The 21,027-nt window shown below is 44.3% G+C and overlaps 1 protein-coding gene across 1 annotated transcript in view; it reads left to right on the top strand.

The window, feature by feature from the left end:
* The window catches only part of LOC120050303 (glutamate receptor ionotropic, delta-2), a 513,655-nt gene that overhangs the window by 77,330 nt on the left and 415,298 nt on the right, over nt 1-21,027 (top strand). The window contains exon 2 of the mRNA XM_038996885.1: nt 5,997-6,152. Within this exon, the coding sequence (XP_038852813.1) occupies nt 5,997-6,152 (156 nt within the window). The remainder of the gene's footprint in view (nt 1-5,996; nt 6,153-21,027) is intronic.

The raw sequence follows: 21,027 nt of genomic DNA, 5'->3' as shown, positions 1-21,027 counted from the left end.
AGGAGGGCCGGGCACGCCCCTATTCACATCGATGGGGCTGTATTGGAGGGTGGGTCGAGAGCTTCAAGTTCCTCAGTGTCCACATCACAAAGGATCTATCATGGTCCACACACACCAACACAGTCATGAAGAGGGCACGACAACACCTGTTCCTCCCCAGGAGGCTGAAAAGATTTGGCATGGGCCCTCAGATCCTAAAAAAGTAATACAGCACCATTGAGAGCATCTTGATTGGCTGCATCACCACTTGATATTTCTTAACTGCTTGGATTCCGAACACAAGGCATTACAGTAGGTAGTGCCTATGGCCCAGTACATCACAGTACTTTTCTATTATTTCTCTATTTTCTTTTTCTCTGCATTGTTGGGAAGGGCCTGTAAGTAAGCGTTTCACTGTTAGTCTACATCGTTTGTTAATGAAGTATGTGATGAATTACATTTGATTTAACTGATATTGTTGCAAGGTATAGGCCTATGCCTGTGGCTCTCAAATGGATAGGTATTCTATTCTTTGTTCTGTTTTTAGATCTTAGTAGCACTGTGGAAAATGTTTCTTTAGATTCACCCTAAACCACGAGCCTCATCAATAATATAATCTTGATAGATGAAGGAATGTGTCTTGTATTTTAACATTTGTTGCCCCGCTCTGTGCTTTTGTTGGTCTTTTCTCATTGATATTGCACGGCGTTTAAGAACGTTTACTCCATAAGAAAGTAAACACAAGTTAAACAAGACAAGTTAAACAAGACAACGCACCAAACTATTCTACAGTCACTTGATGTGTTTAAGGTAGTTGAGTGGACCCTACACTCACGGGGTACGAAGCATCAGCAGTCAGGTGGACTTCAGGTGCAAAAAGGTGGCATCAATTTATTGGTGCAGAAAATTAGCGCCTATAACTTTCATGAAATCGATAACTTGCTAGTAACAGATAACATTCATATACTGACAATCTCTGAAACTCTCTTATAATACTTACAGTGGTAGCAATACATCTACAGAAGAGACAGGAATGCCAATGGGGGTGGTGTTGCTGTTTATATTCAGAATCATATTTCTGTAAAGCTTAGAGAGGATCTCATGTCAAATGCTGTTGAAGTAATATGGCTACAGGTTCACCTGCCTCACCTAAAACCTATTCTTGTGGGAACTTGCTATAGACCACCAAGTGTTAACAGTCAGTATCTGGATAATATGTATGAAATGCTTGATAATGTATTTGATATCAACAGAGAGGTATATTTTCTGGGTGACCTAAATATTGACTGGCTTTCATCAAGCTGTCAACTCAAGAAAAAGCTTCCCATTGGAACCAGTGCCTGCAACCTGGTTCAGGTTATCAGTCAACCTACCAGCGTTTTTTCAAACCAGCACAGGAATGAAATCATTCACGTGTATTGCTCACATCTTTACTAATGCTGCAGTGGATGTGGATGCTGCTTTAAAGCAGCATCCACATCCATCGGATGTAGTGATCATAATATAGTAGCCATATAGTTGCCATATCTAGGAAAACCAAAGTTCCAAAGGCTGGGCCTAATATAGTGTATAGGAGATCATACAAGAGGTTTTGTAGTGATTCATATTTTTACATGTATTTTTATATAACTAGGCAAGTCAGTTAGGAACAAGTTGTTATTTACAATGACGGCCTACCCCGGCCACATTGTGCACCGCCCTATGGGACTCCCAATCATGGCCGGTTGTGATATAGTCTGGAATCGAACCAGGGTCTGTAGTGATGCCTCTAGCACACAGATGCAGTGCCTTAGACCGCTGCGCCACTCGGGAGCCCCGATGTTAAAGATGTAAAGAATATTTGCTGGTCTGTGCTGTGTAATGAGGATCAATCAGACGCTGCACTTGACGCATTTATTAAATTGCTTATTCCAATTACTAATAAGCATGCACCCATTAAGAAAATTACTGTAAAACTGTTAAAGCCCCATGGATTGATGAGGATTTGAAAAATGGTATGTTTGAGAGGGATTAGGCAAAAGGAATAGCAAATAAGTCTGGCTGCACAGCCCATTGGCAAAGGTACTGTAAATTGAGAAAGCTTGTGACTAAACTAAACAAAAAGAAGAAACTACACTATGAAACAAAGATAAATTGATATAAAGTGATAATAGAAAAAGCTTTGGAACACGTTAAATGACATGTTGGGCAAAAAGGCAAACAGAGCTCCATCATTCATTGAATCAGATGGCTCATTCATCACAAAACTCACTGATATTGCCAACTACTTTCATGATGTTGTCATTGGCAAGATTAGCAAACTTAGGCATGAGATGCCAAGAACAAATTCTGAACATGCGTAACTGACTTAATTATGAAAGACAAGCGTTATAATTTTGAATTCCGTAAAGTGAGTGTGGAAGAGGTGAAAAAATATTGTTGTCTGTCAACAATGACAAGCCATCTGGGTCTGACAATTTGGATGGAAAATGACTGAGGATGATAGCAAACTATATTGCCACTCTCTTCAATCTAAGCCTACAGAAAAGTGTGTGCCCTCAGGCCTGGAGGGAAGCAAAAGTCATTCCTCTACCCAAGAATAGCAAAGCACCCTTTACTGTCTGAAACAGCCGACCAATCAGCTTGTTACCAACCCTTAGTAAACTTTTGGAGAAAAACATTATTTGACCAGATGCAATGCTATTTCACAGTAAACAGATGAACAACATACTTTCAGCATGCTTATAGGGAAGGGCATTCAACATGCACAACACTTACACAAATGACTGATTGGCTGAAAGAAAATTATAATAAGAAGATTGTGGGAGCTGTTTTGTTAGACTTCAGTGCAGCTTTTAACATTATCAATCATAATGTGCTGCTGGAAAAACGTATGTGTTATAGCTTTACCTCCCCTGCTATATCGTGGATCGAGAGGGTGGTCTTTAATGGAAGCCTCTCCAACATAATCCAGGTAGTGTCAGGCATTCCCCAGGGCAGCACTCTAGGCCCCTTACTTTTTTCAATCTTTACTAATGACCTGCCACTGGCACTTAGTATAGCCTGTGTGTCTATGTATGCTAATGACTCAACACTATACACTTCAGCTACCACAACAAGTGAAATCACTGCAACACTTAACAAAGATCTGCAGTCAGTTTCAGAAAGGGTGGCAAGAAATAAGATAGTCCTAAATATTTAAAAAAGTTAAAATATTGTATTTGGGACAAATCATTCACTAAACCCTAAACTTCAACTAAATATTTTATTGAATAATGTGGAAATTGAGCAAGTTCAGGAGACTAAACTGCTTAGTCATAAAAAGATTGATTCAACGGTAGCTAAGATGGGGAGAGGTCTGTCAATAACATAGCACTGCTCTGCTTTCTTGACTTTGCTATCAACAAAACAAGTCACCCTATTTCGGTCTCACTTGGACTGATGCCCAGTTATATCATGAAGTGCCACAAAGAGGGACATTACTGCAAATTACAGCTGGCTCAGAACAGAGCAGCACGGCTGGCCTGTAAATGTACACCAAGAGGTAACATCATTAAAATACATGTCAATCTCTCCTGGCTCAAAGTAGAGGAGAGATTGACTGCGTCACTATTTGTGTTTATGAGAGGTATTGACGTGTTTAAAGCACCGAGCTGTCTGTTTAAACGACTAGCACACAGCTCAGACACCCATGCATACCCCACAAGACATGCCACCAGAGGACTATTACCAGTCCCCAAGTGCATAACAAACTATGGGAAGCACACAGTACTATATAGAGCAGGGTTGGGCAATTCCAGTCCTCGGGGGCTTGATTGGTGTCACAGTTTGGCCCCAGCCCCAGCTAACACACCTGACTCCAATAATCACCTAATCATGATCTTCAGTTTAGAATGTAATTTGATTAATCAGTTTGCTAGGGATGGAGACAAAGTGTGACACCAATCAGGCCCCCGAGGACGGGAGCTGCCCACCCCTGACATAGAGCCATGACTACATCGAACATTACTCCACATCAAGTAACTCATGCAAACAGTAAAATCAGATTTAAAATAAAACAGATAAAACTCCACACACACACACACACACACAGGCACACACACGTACGCACACACATGCTAACACATGGAATCTACACACAAGTACATTGCGTTATTGTTATATTGCTGTATTATGGATTTTGTATTGTAGATACTGTATGTTGTGGTAGAGTAGTGTGTAATAATGTGTTGTATTGTAGATATGTAGTGGTAGAGTGGTGTGTAATAATCTGTTGTGTTATAGATATGTTGTGGTAGAGTAGTGTGTAATAATGTGTTGTGTGATGTGTACTGTTGTGTACTGTTTTATTTTGTGATGTAATCGCCTTAATCTTGTTTGGACCCCAGGAAGAGTAGCTGCTGCCTTGGCAGGAACTAATGGCAGTCCGTAATAAATACAAATACAAGGACTGACTTTGTCCTTCAATGTGTTTTAGAGTTCATAATGGATGTTACCTGTATTGCTGTAATTTCTGTTTCAATGGTCGATGTAGTTTCCCACGGTTCTTCTAGCACCATTTACTTGATGATCTGATAGGTCAGCGAAGAGTGTGAACAAATATCACACTGACCTGCACTCGGCCCCAAAATGTGAGCATAGCTCCAAATTGGTCAGTTTACTGTATGAATCACCAATCCGTATCATACACACCATCTATTTCTAAATGGTCAGCAAAATGCATTTAGCATTGCTTCAGTGAGCAGTTTTAAACAGTTACTTGCTGCAGGCAACAACCAGAGGAAATGCATGGCCAGAAGAAGATATATACAGTATATATATATATATATAAAAGCTGCAGGTGGTAATCTGCCGGATTTATTTAGATTCCTGCACCATGTAGGTGGTTTGTTTCCTGTATTGTATCCATCCATTGACTCTGGCATACTTTCCTTTTCCTCTCAACGTCAACAGTGAAGAGGCGACTCCGGGATGCTGGCCTTCTATGCAGAGTTGCAAAGAAAAAGCCATATCTCAGACTGGCCAATAAAAAGAAAAGATTAAGATGAGCAAAAGAACACAGCACATCCCGGAATCACTGCTTCACTGTTGACGTTGTGACTGGTGTTTTGCGGGTACTATTTAATGAAGCTGCCAGTTTAGGACTTGTGAGACGTCTGTTTCTCAAACTAGACACTCTAATGTACTTGTCCTTTTGCTCAGTTGTGCACCGAGGCCTCCCACTCCTCTTTCTATTCTGGTTAGAGCCAGTTTGTGCTGTTCTGTGAAGGGAGTAGTAGACAGCGTTGAATGAGATCTTCAGTTTCTTGGCAATTTCTCGCATGGAATAGCCTTCATTTCTCAGAACAAGAATAGACTTACGAGTTTCAGAAGAAAGTTCTTTGTTTCTGGCCATTTTGAGCCTGTAATTGAACCCACAAATGCTGATGCTCCAGATACTCAACTAGTCTAAAGTCTAACTAGTCTAAAGATGGCCAGTTTTATTGCTTCTTTAATCAGAAAAGCAGTTTTCAGCTGTGCTAACATAATTGCAAAATGATTTTCTAATGATCAATTAGCCTTTTAAAATGATCAACTTGGATTAGCTAACACAACGTGCCATTGTAACACAGTGATGGTTGCTGATATGGGCCTCTGTACGCCTATGTAGATATTCAGATATTTCCAGCTACAATAGTAATTTACAACAAAACAAGGACATTTCTAAGTGACTCCAAACTTTTGAATGGTAGTGTATATTGGTTCCATTGATTTCTATTGGTTATTTTGATTTCTATTGCTTCCATTGATTTCTATTGGTTCTATTGGTTCTTTTGATTTCTATTGGTTCTATTGATTTCTATTGATTGTAGTTACATATACAGTATGAGACCTAAGAGGCTCGCTTGATTCTTTCCTTAGTCACGATGATCCCTCATCATTGTCCTTCCTCCCGCTTTCCTTCTTTCTCTCTCCTTCTCTCTTTGTACCCCCCGTCTCTCTCCTTCTCTCGCTCTCTCCTTCTCTCGCTCTCTCCTTCTCCCACTCTCCCGCCATAGGGGCCATCTTTGATGAGTCTGCCAGGAAGGATGACGAGGTGTTCCGCATGGCCGTGGCGGACCTCAACCTCAACAACGAGATCCTGGAGACTGAGAAGATCACCATCTCTGTGGAGTTTGTGGATGGGAACAACCCTTTCCAGGCAGTCCAGGAAGGTAAGGCCTTAACCTGCCCTCACCCTCAGCCTCACTCTCACCCCTCCACCTGCCCATCTCAACCTCAGCGAGGCCAGAGGAGTCTGGCAAATTCCATTATTTTCCTTCGCCTACTCAGTATGGTTTTTCTTTCTGTGGAGTAGAGGAGCCGTTGGCTTTGGGTATGCTTCAGCCTTGCACAGTACTGGATGGAACCAACATTAATCCATCTTAAAAGCCCTCTATTTTCAGCCCCAACCTTGATCAATGACACACTGAACTGAATAGCACTATATTTAACCAATAAGGCCCGAGGGGGTGTGGTATATGGCCAATATACCACAGCTAATGACTGTTCTTATGCGCACGCAACGCTGAGTGCCTGGATACAGCCCTTAGCCGTGGTATATTGGAAATATACCACAAACCTCCGAGGTGCCTTATTGCTATTATAAACTGGTTACCAATGTTATTAGAGCAGTAAAAATATTTTTGGGACCATACCACGTCTGTCAGCCAATCGGCATTGAGGGCTCGAACCACCCAGTTTATAATAGGTTTTAAAGGTGTCCCCCAGAAAACAAAGATATGATTTTACATTGGAAATATTTTGTAATGTTAGTTGAAGATTTAAGCACCTGAAAAGGGAGTCTATTGAATTCCACTGTACTTTACCGGTTATATGGTCAATCACCGTTGATATGCACTATAGTATTCTGAATACTATCAGCTTTAATTAAAAGGGTCACCATTTTGGTTGATATCCTTCCAATATTTCTCAAAATATGTTTTAATACTATTATTACCCGAAACGCTACTAACAATTAATTAAGCTGATATCATCGATGGCATTTGTATTCGGCGATACCTGCTAAAACATGCAGAGGTGTGGAGATACCTGCTAAAACATGCAGAGGTGTGGAGATACCTGCTAAAACATGCAGAGGTGTGGATATACCTGCTAAAACATGCAGAGGTGTGGAGATACCTGCTAAAACATGCAGAGGTGTGGAGATACCTGCTAAAACATGCAGAGGTGTGGAGATACCTGCTAAAACATGCAGAGGTGTGGAGATACCTGCTAAAACATGCAGAGGTGTGGAGATACCTGCTAAAACATGCAGAGGTGTGGAGATACCTGCTAAAACATGCAGAGGTGTGGAGATACCTGCTAAAACATGCAGAGGTGTGGAGATACCTGCTAAAACATGCAGAGGTGTCTAGTTGGAACATGTTTACCTAATGGACACTAGTTATTTGTGGAGGGTGCCAGGTGTGCAGTGTCTGTCATCAAAGAGCCTAGTAGTTACTACTGGTGCTTTGGTTCAAGCCTCTCTGTGGCATCTGTACCTAAGATGCTCTATCGTCTTTGAAGTAGTGATATTACCGAATACATGACGTGTTCTGGCTCAGACTGGATGGTGATATTACTGAATACATGACATATGTTCAATGTACCCAGTGAGTCTCCACTACAATGCTCTCTGTGCATCTAACACGTCCTGTAATAAGCTTGGTTTTCCCAGTGAGTCTCCACTACAATGCTCTCTGTGCGTCTGACACGTCCTGTTATAAGCTTGGTTTACCCAGTGAGTCTCCACTACAATGCTCTCTGTGCATCTGACACGTTCTGTAATAAGCTTGGTTTCCCAGTGAGTCTCCACTACAATGCTCTCTGTGCGTCTAACACGTCCTGTAATAAGCTTGGTTTTCCCAGTGAGTCTCCACTACAATGCTCTCTGTGCGTTTAACACGTCCTGTAATAAGCTTGGCGGTGGAGCTGAGCAATTATTCTGAATGAGATGGAAGAAAGGGAGCCCTGTCGCTTTGCTGTCATCTCAAACTGCAAAGACGGAACAAAGTCAACGAGAGGGGCCAAGAAGTTATGTCATCACTGAGCATCTTTTCATCTCACACAAATGAACAAGCACGCACGCACACACACACACACCACACACACTACACACACACACCACAAACACACACTACACACACACACCACAAACACACCACACACATACAGTGGCAGAGTTGAGTTTTAGGGCCCTATAAAATCTGTGATGCGGGGAATGCGGACGGAATCATGGAAACCAGACTTTAAAATGGAATTCAACCATATTCAAAAATGTATTGAACTTAGTAGGGAATCAACTGGGGCGGCAGGTAGCCTAGTGGTTAGAGTGTTGGACTTGTAACCGAAAGGCTGCAAGATCAAAACCAAGAGCTGACAAGGTTAAAATCTGTTGTCCTGAACAAGGCAGTTTACCCAGTGTTCCTAGGCTGTCATTGAAAATAAGAATTTGTTCTTAACTGACTTGCCTGGTTAAATAAACTCAATATATTTTCCAGAGTTTATCATAAGACATGAACAGAATGCGTCAGTAATTTGTATTTCCTGCAACTTTCTGTCTGCTGTGTGTGTGTGTGTGTGTGTGTGGTGCGCTTCTAGCACTGTAGCCTTTAGGGATGATGCTATTGAAAACAGTCGACTGGTAAATGGAAAGACTTTCCCAAAAACCTTCTTCATTGAATGTTAACTACAAAGTAGCTTATGCCTACCTGGCAGAATGATGTCATGATTAATCTAGTGGGTATTTGTTTTGCAAACTCTACCATCACGTGTGCTATAAAAACACCCGTAAACAACAGCCTCTTGCTAGGTGTGCACTTTAAAGGGTAACTACACCAAAAATACATATTTCTCAGAGCTCAAAAGGGGTCTCCTGATGTGGTTTAAGCATTGTTGTAGATTTGTTTTGTTTTGTTGTTTTTCTATTGAAAAGTTTTGAGTGAAAACCTGAAAAAATATGTAACTTGGAAAAACAAAACAGAGAAAACTAAATTTAGGAAAAAACTAAATGGAATCTGGCAAAAATTAAAACTATTTTATAGCATCCTATGGTTGTGGTGTGTGTATGGTGTGTGTGTGTGTGTGTCTGTGTGGTGTATGTGTTGTGTGTGTTTGAGTGTATTTGTGTTTGTTTTAGTGTATTTGTGTGTGTCTGTGTTCATTTGTGTGTTCATGTATGTGTGTACATTGTGTTTGTGTGTTTTATGCTTTGTGTGTGTGTGTGTGTGTGTGTGTGTGTGTGTGTGTGTGTGTGTGTGTGTGTGTGTGTGTGTGTGTGTGTGTGTGTGTGTCTGTGAGTGTGTGTATAATGGATGTCGCTAGGTGTCTGCAAACTCAACAGGCATGTTAGCCTGACAACAGGCCACGAAACCCCCATCCCATGATTGCCATGCTTTAACATGTACAGCATGATCACACTTTGTTTTGTCGACAAGGAGACTCCCACAGGCTCCAACCATTACTGTACACATTAAGGCCAAGCACCACCTATTACTGTCCACATTGCAATAAAAGATGGCGCCATACCATACTGGATGGCCACCATTTTGCAAGCTCCAACCCAACTTTGTTATTTTGTGATTCTTTTGTAGTTTATTTAAATTTTATTTTCTCAATGTAGTCGCTATAATTTCTTACAACCGACAAGAACTTTTGAACATCAGATCGACAGTTACTTACCTCAATTCCAGCTTCTACTTCGACTTCGACTCATCTGCCTTGGACGTCAGAAAACGCTGACGTTATAGAAGCAAGCGAGACGGGATCCTGGTGAGTTTAAGGCGAAGGGAGAACCAGCCACCTCTTCCCTTCATTCTACTGGCCATTGGACATTCACTTGATAATAAGAAGGATGACCTCCAATCGTGGATTTGCTACCAATGGGACTTTCTGAAACATCTCGGTCAAGATACCCCGCATGGCTATCCAACTTGATGGATTCTCCATTCACCGTGCCGACAGGACAGTGGAGCCGGGAATTCGATGGGGAGAGGGGTTTGCCTCTTCATCAACAACAACTGGTGTGCTGACTTGAGCACTGTGGAAGTGTCGGCCCATTGTTCACCCGTCTTGGAATACCTGATGGTCAAACGTTGACCCCTTTACCTCCTGAGGGAGTTTTCAATTGTTATCGTGACTATTGCATACTTTGCACCTCAGGACAAGAAAAATAACAAGCTGGCACTTAACAAACTGTACAATGCAGGAAAACTTACATCCAGAGGCTGCTTTTCTAGTTGCCAGTGATTTTAATTCTGTGTCATTATGACACGTGATGCCCAACTTCCATCAACACGTCTCCCTCGCCACTAGGGGCGATACAGTACAAGACCACTGTTATTCTACCCACAAGCAAGCATACAAGACCCTCCCTCGTTCTGCTTCCTGTTTACGAGCAGAAGCTCAAATAGGAATTACCTGTGACTCACTTGAGATATGGTCTCTAGATTCAGAGATTATGCTACAGGACTGCGTTGCTAGCGCTGATTAGAATATGTTTCGGTACTTAGCCAATAACATTGACTAGCTAACCACCTCCTTCACCGGCTTCATTCGAAAATGAATCGGCAACGTTGTCCCCACAGATAAGGTTTGCTGATTCACCAATCAAAAGCCCTGGATTAACACAGAGGTTGCCGCTAAACTGAAGGATAGGGCTACCACACATAGGGCTACCACACACAGGGCTACCACACACAGGGCTACCACACATAGGGATACCACACACAGGGCTACCACACACAACCCTGAGGCTACGGCTGAGGACAGGAACAAGTACAATAACAACCACTATGACCTCTGGAGACTCATCAAACGAGCAATAGGACAATATAGGAATAAGGTGGAGTCATACTACATAGGCTCCGATGCCCTCCGGATGTGGCAGGGGCTACAATCCATTACGGATTACAAAGGAAGACCCAGCAGTGATCTGCCCAACGATGCTGCTCTACCAGACAAACTCAATTCATTTTATGCACACTTTGACAATAACAGCATTGCGCCGGGTGTGAAGGCCTTCCTTTCACACTGCCTGATATAGAGTTCCTGGATGGCATGGTCACTGACCCCGAAGATTGGGTGATCTCACTCTCCAAGGCCGATGTGTGTAAAGTCTTTAATCAGGTCAATACCCACAAGGCTGCAGGGCCCGATGGTATTCCAGGGAGCGTTCTCATAGCATTCGCAGAAAAGCTCGCAGGGATCGAACCCTAGACTGTAGTAATGCCACAATACTGCGATACAGTACCTTAGACATCTGCGCCAATCGGGAGACCAAGAACTCACATCTGTAATCAAGAAGTGCTTTGAGAGACTGGTTATGGCAGACATCAACTCCATCATCCCAGACATCCTAGACCCACTCCAATTTGCATACCGCCACAACAGCATCTCAATGGCACTCCACACTGCCCTCACCCACCTAGATAAGAGGAACCTATGCTATATATACAAAAGTATGTGGACACATGTTCAAATTAGGGGATTCGGCTATTTCAGCCACATCCGTTGCTGACATGTGTATAAAATCGAGCACACAGCCATGCAATCTCCATAGACAAACATTTGCAGTAGAATGGCCTTACTGAAGAGCTCAGTGACTTTCAACGTGGTAACGTCATAGGATGCCACCTTTTCAACAAGTCAGTTTGTCAAATTTCTACCCTGCTAGAGCTGCCCCGGTAAACTGTAAGTGCTGTTATTGTGAAGTGGAAACTTCTAGGAGCAACAACGGCTCAGCCACGAAGTGGTAGGCCACAAAAGCTCACAGAACGGGACCACCGAGTGCTAAAGTGCTTAGCAATTAAAAATCTTTTTTTCACAGTTGCAACACTCACTACCAAGTTCCAAACTGCCTCTGGAAGCATGACAATGCCCCCGTGCACAAAGCGAGGTCCATACAGAAATGGTTTGTTGAGATCGGTGTGGAAGAACTTGACTGGCCTGCACAGAGCCCTGAGCTCAACCCCATCGGACACCTTTGGGATGAATTCGAACGCTGACAGCGAGCCAGGCCTAATCGCCAAACATCAGTGCCCGACCTCACTAATGCTCTTGTGGCTGAATGGAAGCAAGTTCCAACCACTTCCAACATCTAGTGGAAAGCGTTCCTGAAGAGTGGAGGCTGTTCTAGCAGCAAAAGGGGGACCAACTCCATGTTAATGCTTAAGATTTTGGAATGAGATGTTTAACGAGCAGTCCACATACCTTTGGTCATGTAGTGTATGTGAGATGTGTAGTGTATGTGAGATTTCTGTTCATTGACTACTGCTCAGTGTTCAACACCATTGTCCCCTCCAAGCTTGTCACCAAGCTTATGACCCTGGGACTAAACACTTCCCTCTGCAACTGGATCCTGGACAACCTGACGGGCCGACCCCAGGTGGTGAAGGTAGACATCACCTCTGCCACACTGACCCTCAACACAGTGGCCCCACAGGGGTGTGTGCTTAGTCCCCTCCTGTACGCCCTGTTCACCCATGACTGCATGGCCACATACGACTCCAATACCGTCATCAAGTTTGCTGACTACATGACGGTGGTAGGCCTGATCACTGGTGACGATGAGACAGCCTACAGGGAGGAGATCAGCGACTTGGCAGTATGGGGCCAGAACAACAACCTCTCCCTCAACGACAGTAAGATCATGGAGCTGATCGTGGACTATAGGAAACGGGGGGGGGGGGGGGGGGGGGGGGGGTCTAGGGTGTCTGGGATGATGGAGTTGATGTACTAAGAACTTAAAATGGTCCACACACACACGCACAGTCGAAGACGGCACGAAAAAGTTTGGCATGGGCCTTCAAATCCTCAAAAAGTTCTACAGCTGTACAGCCATTGAGAGCATATTGACTGACTGCATCACTGCTTGGTATGGCAAAAGCACTGCGCTCGTTCCCATGGCCCTACAGTGGGTGGTACGGACAGCCCAGTACATCACTGGGGCCGAGCTCCCTGCCATCCAGGACCTCTATGTCAAGCGGTGTGAAAGGAAGGCCCGGAAAATCATTAAACCACCCAAGCCATAGACTGTTCTCTCTGCTTCCGCACCGCAAGCGGTACCGGTGCATTAAGTCTGACACCAACTGGCTCCTGAACATCTTCTATCTCCCATGCCATAAGACTGCTAAATAGCTCAGTAAATAGCTAAGTAAATAGCCAACAAAATGGCTATACGGACTATCTGAGTTGACCTTTGTATTTTTTTCTTATTTTTGCACTCTCTATGCTCACTGACTGGGCCCTGCACACTACACACACTGATACTCCAACACACACACTACACACAGTGATACTCCAACACACACACACACACACTACACACACTGATACTCCAACACACACACACAAACAGTCACTCCATCTTTTGCTCACACACACACACACACACACACACACACACACACACACACACACACACACACACACACACACACACACACACACACACACACACACACACACACACACACACACACACACACACAAACAGTCACTGCATCTTTTGCTCACACACACACACACACACACACACACACACACACACACACACACACACACACACACACACACACACACACACACACACACACACACACACACACACACACACACACACACACACACAAACAGTCACTGCATCTTTTGCTCACACACACACACACACACACACACACACACACACACACACACACACACACACACACACACACACACACACACACACACACACACACACACACACACACACACACACACACACATACACACATACACACATACACACATACAATCATCATATACGCTGCTGCTACTCTGTTTATCATATATCTTGAAGCCTAGTCACCTTACCCTTATACATATCTACCTCTATCGATCCGGTATCCCTGCACATGGTAAATATGGTACTGGTACTGACCCTGTATATAATATGCTTACTTACTTTATAGTGTTCTTCTCATTTCTTTGTTTTATATCTTGTGTGTTTTTGTTCTACCTTGATATTTTTAATATTACATTGTTATTGATTACTACATTTTTTATTTATTTCACCTTTTTTTAACCAGGTAGGCCACTTGAGAACAAGTTCTCATTTACAACTGCGACCTGGCCAAGACAAAGCAACGCAGTCAGACACAAACAACAACACAGAGTTACACATGGAATATACAAACGTACAGTCAATAACACAATAGGAAAGTCTATATACAGTGAATGCAAATGAAGTAAGATTAGGGAGGTAAGGCAATAAATAGGCCATAGTGGCAAAATAATTTGAATTAAGCAATTAAACACTGGAGTGATAGATGTGCAGAAGAGGAATGTGCAAGTAGAGATACTGGGGTTCAAAGGAGCAAAAAAATAATTGTAACAATATGGGGATGAGGTAGTTGGGTGGGCTATTTACAGATGGGCTGTGTACAGGTGCAATGGTCTGTAAGCTGCTCTGACAGTTGATGTTTAAAGTTAGTGAGGGTGATATGAGTCTCCAGCTTCAGTGATTTTTTTCAGTTCGTTCCAGTCATTGGCAGCAGAGAACTGGAAGGAAAGGCGGCCAAATGAGGAATTGGCTTTGGGGGTGACCAGTGAAATATAGCTGCTGGAGCGCGTACTACGGGTGGGTGCCTCTATGGTGACCAGTGAGCTGAGATAAGGTGGGGCTTTACCTAGCAAAGACTTATAGATGACCTGGAGCCAGTGGGTTTGGCTATGAATATGTAGCGAGGACCAGCCAACGAGAGCATACAGGTCGCAGTGGTGAGTAGTATATGGGGCTTTGGTGACAAAACAGATGGACCTATGATAGACTGCATCCAATTTGTTGAGTAGTGTGTTGGAGGCTATTTTGTAAATGACATCGCCGAAGTCAAGGATCGGTAGGATAGTCAGTTTTACGAGGGTATGTTTGGCAGCATGAGTGAAGGATGCTTTGTTGCGAAATAGGAAGCCGATTCTAGATTTAATTTTGGATTGGAGATGCTTAATGTGAGTCTGGAAGGATAGTTTACAGTCTAACCAAACACCTAGGTATTTGTAGTTGTCAGAGCCGTCCAGAGTAGTGATGCTAGATGGGCGGGCAGGTGCGGGCAGAGATCGGTTGAAGAGCATGCATTTAGTTTTACTTGCGTTTAAGAGCAGTTGGAGGCCACGGAAGGAGTGTTTGTATGGCATTGAAACTCGTCTGGAGGTTTGTCAACACAGTGTCCAAAGAAGGGCCAGAAGTATACAGAATGGAGGTGGATCGGGGATTCACCAGCAGCAAGCGCGAAATCATTGATGTATCGGGTTAGAGCTGGCAAGAAAGGCTTTCTACTGTAGAAAACACATTAAGACCAGACACCACACACCACTGTCCACATTAAGACCAGGCACCACACATCACCGTCCACATTAAGACCAGACACCACACATCACTGTCTACATTAAGACCAGGCACCACACATCACTGTCCACATTAAGACCAGACACCACACATCACTGTCCACATTAAGACCAGGTACCACACATCACTGTCCACATTAAGACCAGGCACCACACATCACTGTCCACATTAAGACCAGACACCACACATCACTGTCCACATTAAGACCAGACACCACACATCACTGTCCACATTAAGACCAGGCACCACACATCACTGTCCACATTAAGACCAGACACCACACATCACTGTCCACATTAAGACCAGACACCACACATCACTGTCCACATTAAGACCAGACACCACACATCACTGTCCACATTAAGACCAGACACCACACATCACTGTCCACATTAAGACCAGACACCACACATCACTGTCCACATTAAGACCAGGCACCACACATCACTGTCCACATTAAGACCAGACACCACACATCACTGTCTACATTAAGACCAGACACCACACATCACTGTCCACATTAAGACCAGACACCACACATCACTGTCCACATTAAGACCAGACACCACACATCACTGTCCACATTAAGACCAGACACCACACATCACTGTCCACATTAAGACCAGGCACCACACATCACTGTCCACATTAAGACCAGGCACCACACATCACTGTCCACATTAAGACCAGACACCACACATCACTGTCCACATTAAGACCAGACACCACACATCACTGTCCACATTAAGACCAGGCACCACACATCACTGTCCACATTAAGACCAGACACCACACATCACTGTCCACATTAAGACCAGGCACCACACATCACTGTCCACATTAAGACCAGACACCACACATCACTGTCCACATTAAGACCAGACACCACACATCACTGTCCACATTAAGACCAGGTACCACACATCACTGTCCACATTAAGACCAGACACCACACATCACTGTCCACATTAAGACCAGACACCACACATCACTGTCCACATTAAGACCAGACACCACACATCACTGTCCACATTAAGACCAGACACCACACATCACTGTCCACATTAAGACCAGACACCACACACCACTGTCCACATTAAGACCAGACACCACACATCACTGTCCACATTAAGACCAGGTACCACACATCACTGTCCACATTAAGACCAGGCACCACACATCACTGTCCACATTAAGACCAGACACCACACATCACTGTCCACATTAAGACCAGACACCACACATCACTGTCCACATTATTAAGACCAGACACCACACATCACTGTCCACATTAAGACCAGACACCACACATCACTGTCCACATTAAGACCAGGCACCACACATCACTGTCCACATTATGACCAGGCACCACACATCACTGTCCACATTAAGACCAGGCACCACACATCACTGTCCACATTAAGACCAGACACCACACATCACTGTCCACATTAAGACCAGGCACCACACATCACTGTCCACATTAAGACCAGACACCACACATCACTGTCCACATTAAGACCAGACACCACACATCACTGTCCCCATTAAGACCAGGCACCACACATCACTGTCCACATTATTAAGACCAGGCACCACACATCACTGTCCACATTAAGACCAGGTACCACACATCACTGTCCACATTAAGACCAGGCACCACACATCACTGTCCACATTAAGACCAGGCACCACACATCACTGTCCACATTAAGACCAGGCACCACACATCACTGTCCACATTAAGACCAGACACCACACATCACTGTCCACATTAAGACCAGGTACCACACATCACTGTCCACATTAAGACCAGACACCACACATCACTGTCCACATTAAGACCAGGCACCATACATCACTGTCCACATTAAGACCAGACACCACACATCACTGTCCACATTAAGACCAGACACCACACATCACTGTCCACATTAAGACCAGGCACCACACATCACTGTCCACATTAAGACCAGGCACCACACATCACTGTCCACATTAATACCAGACACCACACATCACTGTCCACATTAAGACCAGGCACCACACATCACTGTCCACATTAAGACCAGGCACCACACATCACTGTCCACATTAAGACCAGACACCACACATCACTGTCCACATTAAGACCAGGCACCACACATCACTGTCCACATTATGACCAGGCACCACACATCACTGTCCACATTAAGACCAGACACCACACATCACTGTCCACATTAAGACCAGGCACCACACATCACTGTCCACATTAAGACCAGGCACCACACATCACTGTCCACATTAATACCAGACACCACACATCACTGTCCACATTAAGACCAGGCACCACACATCACTGTCCACATTAAGACCAGGCACCACACATCACTGTCCACATTAAGACCAGACACCACACATCACTGTCCACATTAAGACCAGGCACCACACATCACTGTCCACATTAAGACCAGGCACCACACATCACTGTCCACATTAAGACCAGGCACCACACATCACTGTCCACATTAAGACCAGGCACCACACATCACTGTCCACATTAAGACCAGACACCACACATCACTGTCCACATTAAGACCAGGCACCACACATCACTGTCCACATTATGACCAGGCACCACACATCACTGTCCACATTAAGACCAGGCACCACACATCACTGTCCACATTAAGACCAGACACCACACATCACTGTCCACATTAAGACCAGGCACCACACATCACTGTCCACATTAAGACCAGACACCACACATCACTGTCCACATTAAGACCAGACACCACACATCACTGTCCACATTAAGACCAGACACCACACATCACTGTCCACATTAAGACCAGACACCACACATCACTGTCCCCATTAAGACCAGGCACCACACATCACTGTCCACATTAAGACCAGGCACCACACATCACTGTCCACATTATTAAGACCAGGCACCACACATCACTGTCCACATTAAGACCAGGTACCACACATCACTGTCCACATTAAGACCAGGCACCACACATCACTGTCCACATTAAGACCAGGCACCACACATCACTGTCCACATTAAGACCAGACACCACACATCACTGTCCACATTAAGACCAGGTACCACACATCACTGTCCACATTAAGACCAGACACCACACATCACTGTCCACATTAAGACCAGGCACCACACATCACTGTCCACATTAAGACCAGACACCACACATCACTGTCCACATTAAGACCAGGCACCATACATCACTGTCCACATTAAGACCAGACACCACACATCACTGTCCACATTAAGACCAGACACCACACATCACTGTCCACATTAAGACCAGACACCACACATCACTGTCCACATTAAGACCAGGCACCACACATCACTGTCCACATTAAGACCAGGCACCACACATCACTGTCCACATTAATACCAGACACCACACATCACTGTCCACATTAAGACCAGGCACCACACATCACTGTCCACATTAAGACCAGGCACCACACATCACTGTCCACATTAAGACCAGACACCACACATCACTGTCCACATTAAGACCAGGCACCACACATCACTGTCCACATTAAGACCAGGCACCACACATCACTGTCCACATTAAGACCAGGCACCACACATCACTGTCCACATTAAGACCAGGCACCATACATCACTGTCCACATTAAGACCAGACACCACACATCACTGTCCACATTAAGACCAGACACCACACATCACTGTCCACATTAAGACCAGACACCACACATCACTGTCCACATTAAGACCAGACACCACACATCACTGTCCACATTAAGACCAGGCACCACACATCACTGTCCACATTAAGACCAGACACCACACATCACTGTCCACATTAAGAACATACATGCAACGAGGAATGAGGGATGAATGGGTCGTCTTTAGTCCAAATATTTATTCATATCTAGATTGCAGGGATGATTTGCAGGGATGATTTGCCAGGATCGTTCACAGGGATGATTTGCAGGGATGATTTGCAGGGATGATTTGCCAAGATCGTTCACAGGGATTGGCGGGCGAGAGGAGATCAAGGCGATGTTCTCAGCATCAACATCAGTCCTTGTTAAACCATCGCAAATGTGACAAAATCTGTGCTGCTGAAGCCCGAGCCAGCCAGATGCTCGTAGAGATGGATTCTTGCTCACCCGTCTGCATGTAGTTCCACTTCAGCCTGGAGGGGTTCTCTGGGAAATTGTGCATCTGGTGCTCAAATTCTACGGAGAGCAGGATATGTGCTACAGTAACTGTTCTCACAACCTGATCTCGTCGCTTTGCAGGCAAAACATTGTTAAATGCGAATGTTATGCTGCCGTCACTTACGTTTAGACACAACACTCTATCTCATCATCTTGCCGTAACCAGATTAATTAGTGAACAGGTACATGTGCTGCATTCGCGGATCATATTGATTAAAGCAGTAAGTGGGACTGTAATTGGATAACAGCACATGTGGGTGGGGTGGTTGTATCACGCTCACAGAGTGATACTGTGAGTTCTTGTCTTGTCGTCTTCTCAGATGTAGTGATATGTAGTTATTCCTACTCCGTGTTTCCACAGTGACACGCCAAGTTGACACGGACCTGTGTCTTGGCAAGGCAACTTTGCACAGTCTTCTTGGGAGTGACTTTTGAGGGAAAGAAGGGTGTCAGTGTCTGACTGACAGTTAAAATAATGTACTTTAACGACATGCTGATCTGTAGCAAAGTTGCGCCACAGCACTCTTTTTTGAAAGTACCACGAATATCGAAATTACTGCGATGCGAAGGTGAAAATGAGGTGAGACAGACATATACATGAAAGAAAGTGAGATGAATATCTTTAGGTTTGAGTTAATTGTTGTTGCTATAGTAGCGAACAGCCAGGATGGAGGGGATTGTGATTGGATAACAATAGGACAGGAAGCAGCATTGTTCTCTACAGATCTCTGTAGTCTCGCTCTCTAGCCTCTCTGTGGGGTTCCTTACCACATTCTTAGAAAACAAACTGAGATTTGTACCATAGCAGGCATATTTAAAACCATGAATATTTTACTGCTAAATGATGCCTCTCTGAGTTATAAAAGATGCAGACTTCGACGTGGGTTATGATTGTGTTTTTGTTTGTTTTTGTGGCTGGGAGGAAATAAATCACAAGATGGAAATTTGATCTGGAACATGCCATCGATTGACTTCCAGGATAAGACAACAGACGTCTGCTCTAAACAGCCCATTTGTATAATTGATGAGGGATCTGGGGTATACCCAACAGGGTTATGCTATCTGATGAGGTGAGGCAACATCGGGATTCACACACATTTTATTTAGTAATTGTATTGTTATGTGACACCCTCAAAGGAATCTACAGTAGAGTTTCGGCTTACTAAGCAATGTAATGCAAAATACCATTTCCCCCATTCCTCCATCCCCCATCCTCCCCCCTCCCTGGCTCTTCTTCGATCAGCCCACATTGCCTCCAGCCTAAAGCCCTCCAGCTAAACGCCAGCATTCAGCCTGGATTGCCACAGTCCAATTATCCGGACTCTAATCAATGGGGGGCGTTTCCAGCAGTGAGGCTGACATTTGTAATAAAGCAGTGATATGATGGCATTCTGCAGCTGACAGCTGGGTGAAACCCTTCTGCTGGGGCCCGATGACTCCACAGA

Source organism: Salvelinus namaycush, chromosome 1 (assembly GCF_016432855.1).
Source record: "Salvelinus namaycush isolate Seneca chromosome 1, SaNama_1.0, whole genome shotgun sequence".
Taxonomy (NCBI): Eukaryota; Metazoa; Chordata; class Actinopteri; order Salmoniformes; family Salmonidae; genus Salvelinus; species Salvelinus namaycush.
The sequence above is the reverse complement of the archived record's forward strand: the minus strand, read 5'-3'. Positions and strand labels throughout refer to the sequence as shown.